At 56.9% G+C, this 16,428-nt stretch overlaps 2 protein-coding genes across 2 annotated transcripts; one reads left to right on the top strand and one right to left on the bottom strand.

Moving 5' to 3' along the window:
• Positions 1 to 5,327: 5,327 nt before the first annotated feature.
• MLST8 (MTOR associated protein, LST8 homolog) lies at positions 5,328 to 10,406 on the top strand (the record flags this gene model as incomplete). The annotated part of the gene is made up of 8 exons (XM_084271315.1): positions 5,328 to 5,456; positions 5,628 to 5,679; positions 5,785 to 5,947; positions 6,048 to 6,123; positions 8,695 to 8,847; positions 9,027 to 9,151; positions 9,583 to 9,746; positions 10,268 to 10,406. 8 exons carry the CDS (start codon positions 5,328 to 5,330, stop codon positions 10,384 to 10,386), a joined length of 981 nt encoding a protein of 326 aa, XP_084127441.1. The 3' UTR covers positions 10,387 to 10,406.
• A 720-nt stretch (positions 10,407 to 11,126) lies between these two features.
• BRICD5 (BRICHOS domain containing 5) lies at positions 11,127 to 15,744 on the bottom strand (the record flags this gene model as incomplete). Its single annotated transcript, XM_084270923.1, has 6 exons — positions 11,127 to 11,296; positions 11,765 to 11,918; positions 13,222 to 13,329; positions 13,556 to 13,708; positions 14,338 to 14,469; positions 15,706 to 15,744. The coding sequence occupies 6 exons, from the start codon at positions 15,742 to 15,744 to the stop codon at positions 11,202 to 11,204; spliced, it is 681 nt and encodes a 226-aa protein (XP_084127049.1). The 3' UTR covers positions 11,127 to 11,201.
• Positions 15,745 to 16,428: the final 684 nt, after the last annotated feature.

Genomic DNA, 16,428 nt, shown 5'->3' with positions numbered 1-16,428 from the left:
ACAGAGGCTGTCAGCTCGCCAAGATGTGGCCTTTTTAACACACGTTACCTAATTTAATTAGCAAATGGGTTTCTGGGGTTAGAGCCTCCCTGGCACAGCCCAGGCGAGGGCTGGCAGGTGGGTGCACAGCGGCACTGGGGAGCAGCTAAAGCTGCAGAAAACCCACCAAAGACCTGGCCAAGCCTTCCCACCACGGTTTGGATCGTGCCCACGTGGCAGGTGATGTAGCCGAGGTCTAGGGCCAGCGGGAGGGCTACTGCACCCAGCACGACCACCGGTGAGATTCGAATGGGTTTAAATGGGGCCACGGTTTCCCTCAGAGCAGCGGGTCTGTGGTCAGGGCTGTCCCCACGGCTTGGGGACGCCATCTATGGTTCATCTTCTGTAGAGATCGAGGGGCCTCATCTTACATGGGTGAGTGGTTTACACGCCTTTTTTGGGTCAGCAGCCATAAACCTCAGGAGCTCTTAAGTCAGCGGTGTGGTATGAACATCCCGACCAAGACCCTGAACCTCTGGGTTGTTAAAGTCTGCTTGAGTCTCAAAGCAGCTTCAGTTAGAATAAACCCAAGTTTGATTTTGTTTCTGTCCTGTAGGAATAAATCCCAGCCTGGTCTGTGAGGTCCCGTGATGTTTTGAACTGGTGAGGCTGGCAGGATGACTATAGAGGAGTCCTTACGGAAGCACGACTGGAATCCATCTCCCCCAGGTTCAGGCTGGGCACAGAAGTGCAAGCAGAGTTCTTGGGAAAACCTGGATAGAGCGGAACGGTGTATTTGTGGAGTCCATCTAACAGGGGTGATGGGAAACCACCGAGCGATGGCCAAGCAGGAGGGTTCCTGAGTGAGGGACTGCAGGGAGACCAGCCAGTAACACCCTGAGTGGCTTATTGGGCTGGGGGTGTGGGCCCCAGAGAGTGAGGGGAACCTAGTGCTGGTAAAATAAAGGGACTGCTGGAGCTGGCTGAAGGAGAGCAGAAAGCTGCTTGCATTCGGGCCATGTATGAAAGGGGGAAGCAAGGGACACTGACGGCTGCACCAGAGGACCCTGGCTGCCTTAGACCTCCATTAGGAGATTACAGGATGCTTTGAGAATCCTCATAGAGCCCCTGAGAGGGAGGGTTCAGAGCCACTGAGTGCAAACCATACCATACCACACCCCTCTCACCCCACCTTCCCCCCCCCCCTGATGTTTTGACTTGGGTGGAAATGCTGCCCCAGGCAGTGATCTCTGGGTGGGAGATGGGACTGACCAACACGGGGAGTCCCACAAACCGGTGGCAAATCCCACCTGAACAACCTCCCTACTGGGAACCAGAGCTTTTCCAGGCAGGTTGGACTTAAGACTCTGAAACAAATAGCCTTTGGTGAAAGGCATTAGCACTAAGAGTACCCCAACAGTGCTGGAGGAGCGTTCCAGGGCTCAGGTCTGGTATCTGGTGAAATTGCTGGGAGGAAAAAACTTAGGAACAAGGAACTATAACATCTGTGAGAGGAGTTGCAAGAGTTAAACCTGGTTAAGTTAGTTGTTAGGAGATGTTAAAAGTTAGAAGCCATGTTTTGGGATTCAGGCTGCCTGCTGCACATGGTGAATTCCTGCCAATGGTCTGCTGACAGGGAACCTTATTCCTCTGGGTCCCAGGCAGCTAAGTTTAGAATTTTTAATTGATACAGGAGCCCAAATTAGTGCTTCCAATAAGCAACAGTCTGAGGAATTGGGAATCAAGCCCTCAAGAAAAACTATAAACATGATAGGGGTAACAGGTATAGCAGGAAGATGTCCTTTAGCTCGATTTAAAGTTGGCTGCCTGGGGAGGAAAGGATGACAGACAGCCCTCCTAAGGGAAATAAACAGGGATGTGAGATATGGAGTTTTGGAAGTCCACAAGCAAAAGCCACCCAGGTTTGGACCCTGCAGCTTGCACCCACGCTACCAGATCCAGCTTTGTTAGGCTGACCTTCCTTGTAAACCTTCCCCATCTGAAGGGGCACCTGAACTACATGGGGACACTGGAGGATGTGTCTCACTGGAGCATCTGCCCACTGAATGGGACTTCAGGACTCTGCAAAGCAGAGCACTGAAATCGGTGCTGGGGAGGGAGATGGTAGCACATCTTAGTGAAACCTAGAAGGAATGGAACAGAGAGAAGCATATTGCCCCCCTGTGCCACAGCCAAGTCATTAGACACCGGGAAGGAAGATAAAGTTGGGAATGTGAGCGACTTGGGGGTCTTGGACAGAGATAGTTGAAAATAGATTTTATATATATATATATATATAATTGAACATGGCAAGTGGAGACCCCAGGCAGTTGGGCACAGCCAGCCACTGAGGCCAGCAATATCAGCTCCAAGCAACCTCACAGGCGACCTTACAGAATCAATGAGCATCAGCTGCTACTGCTAAAGGAGAGCAGTGTTTGTGGGTGGCTGAACACCCCCTGTCCTGAGGAAACTTGTTCTATGGCAATTCCAGATTTGCCTGCTACCCTTGTGTTGAGCTACAGAGTGTGAGAAATCACAGACCAGACCTGTGAGCTCTGTGAGAAGATGGAACCCAGAGACCAGCCAAGGACTGGGTGGGTTTCAAAGGTTTTCAGTTGGCTTGGATTAGAAGTCAGTGGATGGATGCAGAGTCTAGTATTTGAATGTCATGTGTGACACCTATAGAACATCTGTTGGGATGCTCCAGGTTTGTGATCCTGATGCCTTGAGCACCATCCCCTACTGGAAATTACCACCCAACAAGGGAGGGCAAAAACATCTTGGGGGGGGTGGAGAGAGAGAGAGAGTGAGTGTGCACCCACACGCTCAATCTTTGTGTATTTGTTGATGTGTTATGTAGTAAGTATATGTATCGATGGCAATTCTGAATTTGTAGTATCTGTTGCCTTAATCAATCACATCTTTTCAACTTTGCAAACGTGTCTCAGGACCTCAGAAGGTCCTTGAGAGGGCTCTGACAGGCAAACGCTGACTCTGGGAAGTGGCTACACACACAATCCTTTGGGCACAAACTGCTGGCCAAGTCTGCTCTCTGAGGAGGACTTTGAACCCCGTGGCTCCACGGGAGGCTGTTTCTTAGCCACATGCTCCTAATGTGACAGAGGGGCAGCCACAACCCCTGTGCCAGCAGGAGATCCCTTCAGAGCTCAGTGGATTGATGCTGCTGCCCTAACCCAGCATCTCGCTCTGGGCACCCACAGTATTTATTAACATGACATCTGCTGCTGCCAGCCCGGTGGGGATGGTGCTGGCACAGGCCTTGGGAGGCTGGGAAAAGACTGCAGCTCAGCACAACCGGCGGGCCTGGCTCAGCACTCAGCAGGCCCTGTGTGAGAAGCTCTGGCCCCCCTCCCCTGTCTCCATGCATCCCACATGGGTTTTGCTCCCAGCTCCCCAAACCCAGCCCTGCTTCCTGCTTACCTTCCCTAGCCCAGAGGAGAGGAGAATGGAATCAAACCCAAACCTGAGCTTGGAGAGAGCATGGCTGTAGGGAGGACAAAGCTGAGTGCCCCTGGCTGCCCCTAGACTGGTGGGTGCCCACCACAGCCTGGTAGCGAGGAGTTTGGGTGCTGCCTGGGTGCCCACCCTCCCACTCCCACCCTCCCCAGGCGTTGCCAGGCCAAACCCTCACTCCTGTCAATGTGCACGGCTCCGTGCACACTCTCACGTGCTTCCAGAGCCTTCCTGGGCCAGCCAGGCCCAGCTGCCCCTTGCACCCCAGCCCAGATCTCCGCCACGGGGGGAGCTGCCCATCACCTACCCGCAGCCCACTGCCGGGAGCTCCTGCCTGGGGAGACTGCGGGCCCGGCGGCTGCGGGAGGGGGCTGCTACCCCGGCCCCCGGGCAGAGGCAGACCGCGTCCGTGTGTCCCCCCCCGACCCCGTGAAACGCTGGGGCACACGCCGGGCACCCGCTGGCACGGGGAGGGGTGGGATTTCCACACCCCACCGCGCGTTGCCGGGGCACCGCCTGCAAGCCTGGCGCATCCCGCGCCCCCGGGTACCTCTCGGGCATCCCCGCACCCCGCGGCGCCCGGCAAACTCCTCACTGCGGCACCGAGCATCCCCGCGGCACCCCCCCCCCCTCAAGCAGCCCCCGAGCAGCCCCGGCTACCCCGGCCCTTACCGGCAGATGCGGGGCCGCCGCGGGCACGGCCGGGAGCGGGCGCGGGCAGGACCCGCTGCCGCCGCCGCCGCCGCTCTTAAAGGGCCCGGGCGGCGCCGGTGCCGTGAGCACTGCGGCGGTGCGACGCGGAGCCCAGGCCGAGCGGCAGGAGAGGAGGGACGTTCCGGCTCCCGCCACCGCCGTGCGCACCGGGGGCGACACCGGCAGGGAGGGCACCGCGCCCCGCGCCCCCGTGTGACACCTGCACGGCGGGGGACGCTGGCACACCGCGGAGTCACCGCCCCCCCCTGCCCCGGGGGGCGTCACCGGCACAACAGGTGGCTCCGGGACCGCCCCGCGATGAGTCCGCGGGCCCGGCCGTGCCGGTGCGAGCTCTGCGTGTCTGTGCCCGGTGTGTGCCCGGTGTGACCCGTGTGCCCGGTGTGTGCCCGTGTGCCCGGTGTGACCCGTGTACCCGGTGTGTGCCCCGTGTGCCCGGTGTGTGCCCGGTGTGTGACCCGTGTGCCCGGTGTGTGCCCGTGTGTGTGCCCCGTGTGCCCGGTGTGTGCCCCATGTGTGTGCCCGGTGTGACCCGTGTGCCCGGTGTGTGCCCCGTGCCTCGTGTACCCGGTGTGTGCCCGGTGTGTGCCCCGTGCCTCGTGTGCCCCGTGTGTGTGCCCTGTGTGTGCCCGGTGTGTGCCCCGTGTGCCCGGTGTGTGCCCGTGTGCCCTGCGTGCCCGGTGTGTGCCCCGTGCCCCGTGCCTCGTGTGTGTGCCCCGTGTGTGCCCCGTGCCTCGTGTGTGCCCGTGTGTGTGCCCCGTGTGTGCCCGGTGTCCGCCCCGTGTCCCAACCCACACCCCGGGGCTCGGCGCTGCGCCTCCTGGCGACGCCGCTGTGAACAGGCTCTCTCTCCCCCCACCCCCGGTATCCCGTGGTTTCGTCTTAAACACACACACCCCCCCCCTCCGCGCCCCACACATAGTATCGCCCGCCGCTGAGCTCTTGCGCATGCGCCCTCCCATAAGCGAAGTCCCGAGCGGCTGAGCGGTGAGGTGGGAGGTCAGGCGCACGCGCCGGTAGGCAGCCCCCTCCCTCCCACTCACCCCCGCTGCGCATGCGCAGAGTCGTTCCGCGCCGTTCCCGCTGCGGCTGCCGGTAGCGGGGGGTAGCGCCGGGCGCGGGCACTCGCGGTACCGGTACCGGGCTCCGGCGGCGGGACCATGAACGCCACGCAGGGCACGGTGGGCAGCGACCCTGTCATCCTGGCTACGGCCGGCTACGACCACACGGTGCGGTTCTGGCAGGCGCACAGCGGCATCTGCACCCGCACCGTGCAGCACCAGGACTCGGTATCCGCACCCGGGAAGGGGATGGGATGGGGATGGGGATGGGGGGGCCCCGCCGGGGCGGGGGGGGGACGCGGGCCCGCTAGCTCAGTGTCACAGCACCCTTGGGAGCAGCCGGTTTGACGGGTCGGGTTCCGGCCGCTGCGTCTTACCGACCTTAACGGGCGCCCGCAGCAGGTGAACGCGCTGGAGATCACGCCGGACCGCAGCATGATCGCTGCCGCAGGTGAGACCCCCCCCGGGCCCCCACGGTACCCTGGGTACGGGTGGTGCTGGGTGCGGGTGGGTGGGGGGGGTTTGCTGCTCACCCCCTGCCCGGGCGTTGCTGCAGGCTACCAGCACATCCGCATGTACGACCTCAACTCCAACAACCCCAACCCCGTCATTAACTACGATGGCGTGAGCAAGAACATCACCTCCGTGGGCTTCCACGAGGACGGGCGGTGGATGTACACGGGCGGGGAGGACTGCATGGCCAGGATCTGGGACCTGAGGTGGGCAGAGATGGCCCTACCCCTCTCCAGCAGCATCCCGGAGGCAGAGGAGCCGATCGCCGGCTCTTAATCACCCTCCTTCCTCGCCGCTTTGTTGCAGGTCTCGGAACCTCCAGTGTCAGCGGATTTTCCAGGTGAATGCTCCTATTAACTGTGTCTGCCTGCACCCCAACCAGGTGAGCACCGGCTGCTCCGTGATTTCCCAGCTCGCGCTTTGCTGTCGCTCTCCTAGGGAAACCTGAGGGGCTGGCTGAGCCTTATACTGGTAGAAGGTCTAGGGGCTGGCAGAGGAGGGTAAGACGGACCTCCAAGCTCTTGGTGGCATTGCTGGACAAGCAGCAGCTGGCTCCCCACACCTAGACCGTCCCTCTGCCAGCTCCCTTGCTGGGAGCTTTGGGGAGGTGTGGGAACAGAGCCCACGCAACATGGGACCTGGCACAACAGATGCTCAGTTGCTCTACCCTGGGAAAGCCAGTGCTGCTGTAGGCAGTGGAAGATACCTCCTTGAGCAGTGGCACTGGGAGTGTGCAGGTACCACTGGCTCACGTTGTGCCTGCAGCAGGTGTCTGTGCTGCAGCCTTGGGGCTTCCTCCCCTGGGCTCATTTGCCAGCCAGGGTGTTTATGGTAATTACACATAGTGGCTGTTACACAGAGACAGCACAGCAGCTGCGCTGGGCCTCTTGTCCCATGGGAGGGAACACTCCTCTGAGGTGTCTCTGCCCCGTGAACATGACTAAGGGGATGTGATGGGAGTGGAACTGGTGGCAGAGGGTGGGCTGAGAAGCTTGAGGGTGGCACCACTGGCAAGAAAAAGCATCTCAGGGCCTGTTACCTCCAGGATACAAGATTCCCCAGTGGGTTCAGACACTGTTGGTAAACAGGCATGGCTGGGGCACAGGAAAGGAGGCAGAAGGGGAGCGTGGTGCATTCAGGGAAAATCAGTACGTATCGTTGCAGTTTTAATAACCCATCTGGTCCACTTTGTATGCACAGTGCTGCAGAGTTTGACTGCAGCCACAGCACTACAAACCTTCATAAAAATCTCAGCAAAATAACTTTTTTCTTTGTATTTGTTTTTTGCAAAGGGTTGACTTTGCAAGTCTGGAATTCAGGACCAGATTTGAGATCAGTTATTTGCACTGGACTTTACCCACATGCTGCTGATGCTCCTGTAGTGCCAGCGCATGTATTATGTGATCTTACATGTGAAATAATCACTAGCAAAGGTGCTGCTGTGCTGCAGAAGTGTTGGGCTGTGAGCAGAAGGCAGTCAGTCGATCCGAAGGTGGCAGTGTGCATGCAGGTAGCTTTGTTGCTCTCTGGTTCCCAGCTGCAGCCATGCTGATCTGGTTATCCAAGAGATTCCTCATGGCCTGGGTAAAGCTGTGCTGCCTTTAGCCGTTACACCTGCTGAGAGGGGGCTAAGGATTGTGCTCTCTGGAAGATGCTTCCTTGCTGTGCAGTCAGCTAAATATATTGAGCGATGATTGTGTTCCTCAGAAACAAGCCTTTGCTCACAGGTCCAAGATTAGCTGTGCCTGATGACCTGATCTCCTCTAAGGATTCTGCTAAAATTATGGACAGCACAAGGCTGTTGATAAAAGCCCTGGTTTTAGTGGAGAGCTGCCAGCATTGTCTTCTGGTCTGAGCACGGGACCCAAGCCAGAACTCCTGCCCTTCAGCAGGCTCTTGTCCTTCCCCTGAGAAGGGGAGGGAGAGAAAAACCTATTTAGGCTTGTGTTCTTCTTCAGGTATCTGGACACTCTTGAGTGCTTCAGTTGTTCATTAGCCAACTCTCATTTTAATGCTGGCTTCTCAGACATGCTGAAAATCATTTGGCTTCTGTGGGGGGTGGTTGGAGCTGCTGGAGAAGGGGCAGCTGCTGTCTGCCCTGGGGTTTATAAAATTACCAGATGCTTCTGTAAAGGTAAACAGTGTAATGTGAGATGAGTACTCTGCTTGCTTTCAGTGTACAGGGGCAGCAGCAGCTCAGAGAGAGTCCTGTGGGGGGGAATAATTAGGACCTGGATGCATAAAACCAGAGCAAGGTTCCATATTGTGCCTCAGCAGGTGTGTTTTGAGCATCAGTCTGAGGCTGCTGCTTGCGGGGTTCCCTCAGAGCGACGAGGCTGCTGTTCTCCATCAGCAGAGGGGTGGCCAGCAGGGACAGGGAGGTGATTGTCCCTCTCTGCTTTGCCCTCATGAGGCCCCATCTGGAGTCCTGTGTCCAGGTCTGGGGCACGCAGTGCAAGAAAGATGTGGAACTGTTGGAGGGGGTTCAGAGGAGCCACAAAGATGATTAGAGGGCTGGAGCAGCTCCCCTGCAAAGAGAGGCTGGGGGAGCTGGGCTGGTTCAGCCTGGAGAAGAGAAGGCTGCGGGGGGACCTCATTGCAGCCCTCCAGTCCCTGAAGGGAGCAGAGAAACAGGAGGGGAATCAACTTTTTCAAAGGGTAGACAATGGCAGGACAAGGGAGGATGGATTAAAGCTAAAGGAATGAAGGTTTAGATTAGATATTAGGGGGAAGTTTTTTAGAGAGAGAGTGGTGGGGGGCTGGAACAGGCTGCCCAGAGAGGGGGTGGATGCCCCATCCCTGGGGGTGTTCAAGGCCAGGTTGGATGGGGCCCTGGGCAACCTTGTGTAGATCCAGGCCTGGAGGTTGGTGTCCCTGCCTGTGGCAGGGGGGTTGGAGCTCTATGACCCTTGGGGTCCCTTCCAACTCATGCCATTCTATGATTGTCTTGCAGGCAGAGCTAATTGTGGGGGATCAGAGCGGTGCCATCCACATCTGGGACCTGAAGACCGACCACAACGAGCAGCTGATTCCAGAGCCCGAAGTTTCCGTGAATTCGGTTCACATTGACCCCGATGCCAGTTACATGGCAGCTGTCAACAGCTCGGTGAGCTCCGGTGGCCTCAGCCGTGGGACGGGCTTTGCGGTGCCCCAGCAGCTGCGGGGCCGTGTCTCCCACGGGCAGAGCTTTGCCTGCGGCTTTGGTGTGCCGCGGTGGGGAACGTCTGGGCCACTCCTGGGTGGGTGACCACGAGCCCAGCCGTGGATACCCCTGTCTGGATGCAGGGAAATTGCTACGTGTGGAACCTGACGGGCGGCATTGGGGAGGAGGTGACCCAGCTGATCCCCAAGACCAAGATCCCGGCGCACAACCGCTACGCCCTTCAGTGCAAGTTCAGCCCCGACTCCACGTGAGTGCGTGCCAGCCCCTCGCCTGCCTGTGATGGGAACAGACCTTTCTGGCAGGTGGAGACCAGCTGTTGGCTCCCGTTGGCTCTGTGATGCCCTGCGGGTCCCCTGGGGAGGGGAGGAGCGAGACAGGAGGTACTGGACACACCGGGACTGGGTTGTTGTCAGTGGCATCCCAGCCTCGTGCTCCGTGATGCCAGTGAGGTTTGCAGCCATGAGCTCTTCTCTGGGAGCAAAGTGGTGAACGTGGGGTACTCCTTCACTAAGTCTCTTCAGCTTGAGTGTCAGAAGGCAGATGGCAGAGGGGTAAAGAAGTCTGATGACAATGACCACAGGTCTCTGGTTCATTACTGTTCCAGGCCCTCGCTAACGAGTGGCCCTCAGACGTAAAGCGTGACTTACAAGGTTGCTCTGGCATGTCTCTTCCTTGCAGGCTCTTGGCTACATGTTCTGCAGATCAGACGTGTAAGATCTGGAGGACTTCAAACTTCTCTCTGATGACAGAGCTGAGCATTAAGAGCAATAATCCAGGGGAAACATCTCGGGGCTGGATGTGGGACTGTGCGTTCTCCGGGGACTCCCAGTACATCGTCACGGGTGAGGCACTGACTGCACTCCTGCCCAGGGTTTGGTTTGATCTAGCCAGGACCCCTGCAGCACGCCCTGCACTAGCACAGGACCCCACAGTTTCTCTAGCTGGGACCTTGCCAAACCCTCATGTGCCAACGTATGCGAGGAGAGAGCACCCAACCACCCACCCACAGTGCAGCCTGCAACTCCCATAAGCATTTTAGCCTGTGCTGCAACAGGGCATCTGGTTTAAAATCAAGAGGTGGTCCTTGCGTGAGGCAGCATTGCTGCTGGCAGTGTTTGCATCACAACAGTCCCTTCAAAACACACAGGTTGCAATTTCCACAGTAACTTCTCTCTGAAGTAATTAAAACCTCACATAATGCAGAAGTGCACTATGCTGCTTGCTCGGCGTAGCTCCCTTACTGCCCTTGGCAGCCCTGATAAAGGTGTTGAGTAAAGCAAGAGGAAAGACTTCCTTAAACTGATAAAAGTTCAAAGCCTAATTTAGTATACCACCCCCATCTTCTCTTCACGTTCTGTTCTAGCCTCCTCTGATAACTTGGCCAGACTTTGGTGTGTGGAGACAGGCGAGATCAAGAGGGAGTACAGCGGCCACCAGAAAGCAGTCGTCTGCCTTGCTTTCAACGACAGCGTGTTGGGATAACACTCACATGTGGGAAGGAAAGGACCTCTGCTTGTTCTCCCTTGTCTTTTACAGTGGCAAGCACCCTCTCTGGAGCCCGAGACACGTGCTTGTAGCCATTCCCCCCTGCACTGAGGGAGAGAGTTTGGTCTCCAGCAGGAGCAGCTGCGTTTGCTTGGAGTGAGACCAGGCTTCAGCTCGGAGCGGATCATTATGGACACGTGGGTGGTCGCTAAGGGAGGCCACTTGGACAAAAGGGAATGGGAGAGGGAGGCATGGTCCTGCTGAGGGGAGCTAGGTACGGTTCAGCTGGAGGAATCCCTGTGGCATCAGCTGCTGACAGCTTTCTGATGTTCTTGTACCTCAGAGTGGGGAAAAAAATATGTAATTGGCCTTTCTAAACACTGGAAGAGGCCGAGCAAAGAGAGGAGAGGCAGCTGTTCTCTTGTTTGCAATCCCTTTATTCAGAGCGTGGTTCTCAGGCTGACTTGCAGAGCTGCAGTCTTACAAAGCCAACCGTCCCCAACCAGCTGAGTAACCTTGTGTTGAACAGGGCACAGAGCTGTAAAACACTACCTACTCCTCGTGATTCCTCTAGGCCTGGATCTCCTAATGCCTACGGACAAGATGTGGCCCTGGAGCACGGCTGCAAATAAAGTGTCTGTACTGACAGTGCTGAGCAAAGTCCTGTTGTTTTTCTAAACTCTCCTGAACCGCAGTGTGAAGTCAGCAGGAAGCTTTTGGGGGATGTCACAGATGTTACCTTCCTTGTTGAAATCAGAGGCTTTTCAGGAATCCAGTTCAAGTAAGTAGGGCAGCGAGAGGAGCTGCAGAACTTACTCTGGGAGGTAATAGAAGCAGATAGACACACAGATGTTGCTTGGAAAACAGATGTCGATGCAAAGGTAGATGAGCCGCTGCTTCCCCGGGCCTGCCAAGTGAGCCAACACAGAAGCAAGGTGAGAGGAATGCTGCTGCAATCCTGCAGACAGGATTCCCCAGGGAGCTGAACAAGAGGAAAGCCTCAGGGAATGACCTTTCTCATTAAAGCTGGAGTAAGAATAGAACGAGAGCGCAGGAGGCTGTGTTTGGTGCAGATGAAGGTGACAAGCATTAAGCCAGCCGCAGGGGACTGCTGTGGTGGGAGTTGTGTGGAACTGGGGAAGGGGGCTCGGAGCCTTTCCCAGCCAGTCCTGTGCTTGCTGCAGGTTGGGGCTGTGAGCCAGCACTCGGTGACCACAGAAAAACGGGTTGATTTGGAACTAGAGGTCACCTGTCCTGGGCTTTGGCAGCCCGTCCCAGGACGCGCATCGGTTGTTGTGCAGCAGAAGCTGTTCCTCTTAGATGCACTAGAAACAAGTGTGCTTTCCTCTTCTGCAGAGGGACACGTACTACTTACCTGCCCCTCTCCTGACCCAGAAGATGGATGTCTGCTCACACAGGGTCTGGACAGCCTCCCCCAGGCTTTTTGGGTCCACCTGTTTCCCCGCCAGGATGCCCAGGAACTCCCGGTAGTACTTGGTCTGGTTATTCTGATGTAGCAGCTGATCACCCTGAAAGAAACATCTCTGTTAATTCCTTCCAAGGCACTTTCCTCTTCCTGATGCTGCCCCCCAGCCCCACAGACCTGCTGTCACTCTCAGAGCTCCCAAGGATTGCTCTGTACCCCAGCAGTAAGGGCAGTTTTCTCCCAACAGTGGCCCTGTCCCACCAGGATACCAGTTGCTCTGGCTGGAGCAGCCTCCCAGGGAGGAGACCAGCATAGGGACAGCCCGTGGCCCTTCTCCAGCCCTGCAGCTTGGGGAGCAGGCGTGTTCAGCTCCTCCTGGGGCCCCTTGCTGGACTGCTCTGTCCCAACAGCCACAGCCCCTGGCAGAGGAGCATCGGTCTGACCACCAGCCCCAGGCTTCAGCCGCATCAGAGCCGCAGTGACACACAGCAGCCCCGTCCCCTCTCCAGGCACAGCGGCAGAGCCCCCAGCACTGGGTGTGATGCAAATGAGCATTCTCCAGCCCTGTGGTGGCTGGGCAGGACTGGGCTGAGCTGAGGTCCTGTCTGATGGCCAGGTGGGATGCTGGCACCACCAACTCTTCCATTAAGGAGCCTCAGAGCCCAGCAGATGTTTTTCTCCTCCTTGCATCTCATGTGGTAGCCTGCTTTCTTGGGTGCTGCATTCCTAAACTCCTCTGGGTTAAACACTGCCCATCGCTTCCCAGCTGGGTGGGAGCGGCAGACAAGGGCCCAGGAGCCCCCGAAAGGAATGGAGAGCAGGTGGCAGGGGCACAAAAAAAATGGTGCCTTCTGTCTTCTTGAAACAGAACCTGCCCCCTGCCCATGCATCCATTAACATTTTGTTCAGAGGGTCTGTATACAAGATTTACTGCAACTTTTTTTTCCCTGTGAATTGCTAACAAGCCCCCTTTGTTTCTTGTTCCCCAGAATTTTGAGCAGGTAACAGAATCCAGTGGGAGCGGGTCCTGCGAGAACCCTGCTATTCACCTCAGTGGGACATATCCCCCTTCCCCAGCCTGCAATGTGGCTGTTTCTCACAAGATAGGGTATCAGTAAAACTGGGAGTTGCTGCTCTGAGCTTGCACGCTCAGAGCCCAGCACCGCAAGGCAGAGCTCTGCTCCTACACAGGGGGCCAAACAAGCTCTCCCTCGAGCAGCAAATTGCACAGAACAGGGGGCTGCCCGTGCCCTCCTTTAGCCACGCTTGGGCTACTGGTGTGCAAGAGTCACAAATCCCCATGTCCCAGGAAGGGGCCCTTAGTGAGCCAGAACTATGTGCAAAAGCCCAATGCATCAGCCCTATCTGCTCAGCCACGCTGGGGAACGGCTGCAGCAGATACTCACTCTCTGCTCAGACGCGTTGAGGGATGCCTGTAGGGTCTGGAGGTCCCAGGTGTCCATCCTCCTCAGGTAGCATGCGTGCTGCTCCACTGGCTTGTAGCACACATAGCCCTAAGAGACACATGTTGCCCCATTACAGCTGGCAGAGGCACCACCCGCAGCTGTCTTCTCCTTTCACCTTGCATTACCTTTCCTAACTAAAGGCACAGAGAAAGGCACCAGACAGCAGCTGTTTGATGTTTCTCCTGCTCCCACCCCAGCAGCCCTTCTCTCAGCAGCCCAGGCTGCTCTGCTCACTTCCAGGCAGTGAGGCAGGTGGTTATCCCAACACACTCACGTTCCTGCTGTCGTACAGCACCACGGCGCTGTGGTTACTCTGCGAGGTTATGTAGTAGGTCACGGTGCTCCTGGATTTGTCCACCAAGGCTGTCTGGTTCCTCAGCGGGTCTTGCTGGCCCTGGAGCGTTAGCCGGATGAGCTGCGATTCATCCTGGGCACAGAGAGTGTGACAGCAGCACCAACCATCAGCTGTTTCGTGTCTGTGTGCAGCATCTCTCCCCCCACCACCCCAACATCCCCACACGGACCCTTTGGGTGTCCCTGTCATTTGAACAGTTCAGCACCAGAGAGAAGCAAGCTGTCTCCCCAAGGAAGGGGAGCAGATCTCTGAAGCACACCACTCTCCTTCACGCAGGGCTGGGGCAGAGATGTGGGTGCCCCTCACTGTGAAGGCACCCACCCCAGCTGCTGCCACAGCCGGGCAGGGAGGCTGGGATTGGCCTCCCCAGGCAGTGCAGCGTGCTGGCAGCACAACAGGCTCCCCTCCTCGCCTCAGAGGCTGCAGCCACACGGTGGAACGTGCCTGCTTAGCAAAATACCAGCGTGGGGCTATATTTACAAACGATGCACTGAGTTTTTCTCTAATTTAAGCAACTGTTCCTGGCAGGCGTGCTGCAGGGGTGAGACAGCCGCTGCTCAGCTCTCTGCCTGCGGCGCTGCCGGCAACGGGGTAACCAGCCAAAACCACCCCAATCTCAGCCCGCACCTCCCTCCCAGCAAGTGCTTCCGACACAAGTTGCAGGCTGGAGGAGGTCTCCTGCCCAGACTGGGATCCCTTACCTGGGCAGAGCTGGGAGAGAAGCTGAGAATTCCCACAATGCTGATGCCCACCACTACCAAAAGTAAAGCAACAGACAAGATGATCCAGAATGTCCTGGGGGGAGCTGTGAGACATGCTGCAGCCCTCCTGCCCTGGGACCAAGGCAAGAGAAAAAAGAGGAGTTAAGATCAGCCCTTCTGCTAGTTCTTCTTCTTCACCTTAAAATGCACTTCCTGCTCCCAACACAAATCCCTGCACAAACTGCTGGGGTTTCAACACAGAGCTGCCAGAACATCGCAGCAACCCTGGAATAACGGGTTTATCCCACAGTGTTGTGGAGTTTCAGCTGTGACATCCCAGTAACCAGCACTCTTGCAGCTGAGAGGTCTCCTGCCGTGGCTGGGGAAGGTTGGGAACACCACGAACCTGCTGAGGGCGGGCCAGAGCAGGAAACTTTCCACAAACACACTATCACTTTAGCAAATTCCATTATTTTGGTTTACAGCAGAAATCCCCAGGAGAACCCCCAGCGTTTGCAACAGGCCCCACGCAGAATGATCCTGCGTCCGTCCTCTTCTCCACGCTGACCAAGCCTGAAGCCACAGAGCCTGGCTGTCCTGTGGCACTTTTAGCAGCCTGATTAAAATGAACTTTAATTCTTACATTGAAACAATTTGATTTAATTTAATGGCATGTAAAATCATTTCTACAAGGCAGAAAGAATGGGCTTTCAATAATAACCACACTTTAAAAAAAAATAATCTCTCAGTCCTTCAAAGAACATAGAGAAGTTCAGTGAGTGCCCATGGTTTGACGTGCTACAGGTGCATGAGGCATGGGCTTCCCAAGCCTTGGGGTCCATTCCTGATCTTTTTCAGGGGTACTGAACTTCCAGACAGAAGTCAGACTGAAAGCAAGCAAGTGTAACAGAGTTAAAGCCATGCAAAGCTGAAAGCTCACCAATTCAAACTCAACAGAGCCCAAGCCCTTCAGTAACGGGCAGGTTTGGGATAGTTAAGGAAATTCCCTTTGGGAGGGAAAGGTGCAAATGAAGAAATGCAGTGCCTGCTGTCCCTCAGCAAGCTGCAGCTCACACGTGCACACACATGCTGAGCAGCTCTGCAGCATGCAAGCTCTTTGGCATCTCTGACTGCCCTGCCCAGTGGTATGATCGGTTTGTGCGGTGTAAGTTGGGGTGCTCACAAGAAACTCCAGAGTCCACTGCCTGCCAAGGGCTGAGCCACAGGTGCTGGGGTTGGAACGGGTGCCGGAGAGGTGGCAAGCAAAATCTTATCAGGATCCACAGGGACAGCAGGAGCTCAGCCCCCTCAAGAGAGGAATCAAGCAAGCACAGAGCAAGACTGACAGCTGGGGCTGGGGATACTCACTGCAGAGGCGGCATTGCCGGTGCCATTCCCAGCCTCCATCCTCCGCTTCAGATGAGGACCTTGCTCCTGCAGCTCTGCCTCCTGCCAGTGCCCGGACTGTGCATGATCCTCAACCCCAGGTGTGCCTGGCAAACCTAGGCATGCGTCCACGAAACGTAACTACACGTCCCACGCAGCCAAAGTGCTTCCCAGCCAGGTGCTCCTCAGCACAGCACTGTGGGGAGGGTGAAACCTTAGAGCTGCCACCTGGGGAGAGCGGGAGGAAAGGGGGGGCCCAGAGTTGCCAAGTGGTGCTGTCAGTGCCTAAAACTGCTCTTCCTGCTCACCTTGCGAGCTGGCTGGAGGCGAGCAGGTGGCTGACAATGGGGGGTTTGTGTCTGCCCTCCCTGCTGGCAGGTCCCAGCAGCAGGACCTGGTGAGGCTCATCACGAGACACAATGAATGGGGAACAGTGGCAGCCTGCCCTTGTCATCAGTTGTTTCTACATTTCAACACGAGCTTCGTGCTGCCGGAGCTCTGTGGGCTGAGGCCAAGTGTTTGTCCCGCAGACTGCTGTCCCACAAGCCCTGGCTGCACAGACATGCTTGTGTTACACCTACAGACCCGGATTCACCCAGACCCCAGGGGAATAGAATCTCTGCTACCAAGTTGTCCACACAACCGGAGCTGCACTCAGGCAAACACCCCTATCCTGGGATAAGGAACACCCCGCAGGGAACAGTG

The sequence above is a fragment of the Gallinula chloropus genome, assembly GCF_964237585.1.
Source record: "Gallinula chloropus genome assembly, chromosome: 15".
Lineage (NCBI taxonomy): Eukaryota > Metazoa > Chordata > Aves > Gruiformes > Rallidae > Gallinula > Gallinula chloropus.
This window is presented reverse-complemented; position numbering and strand designations above follow the sequence as displayed.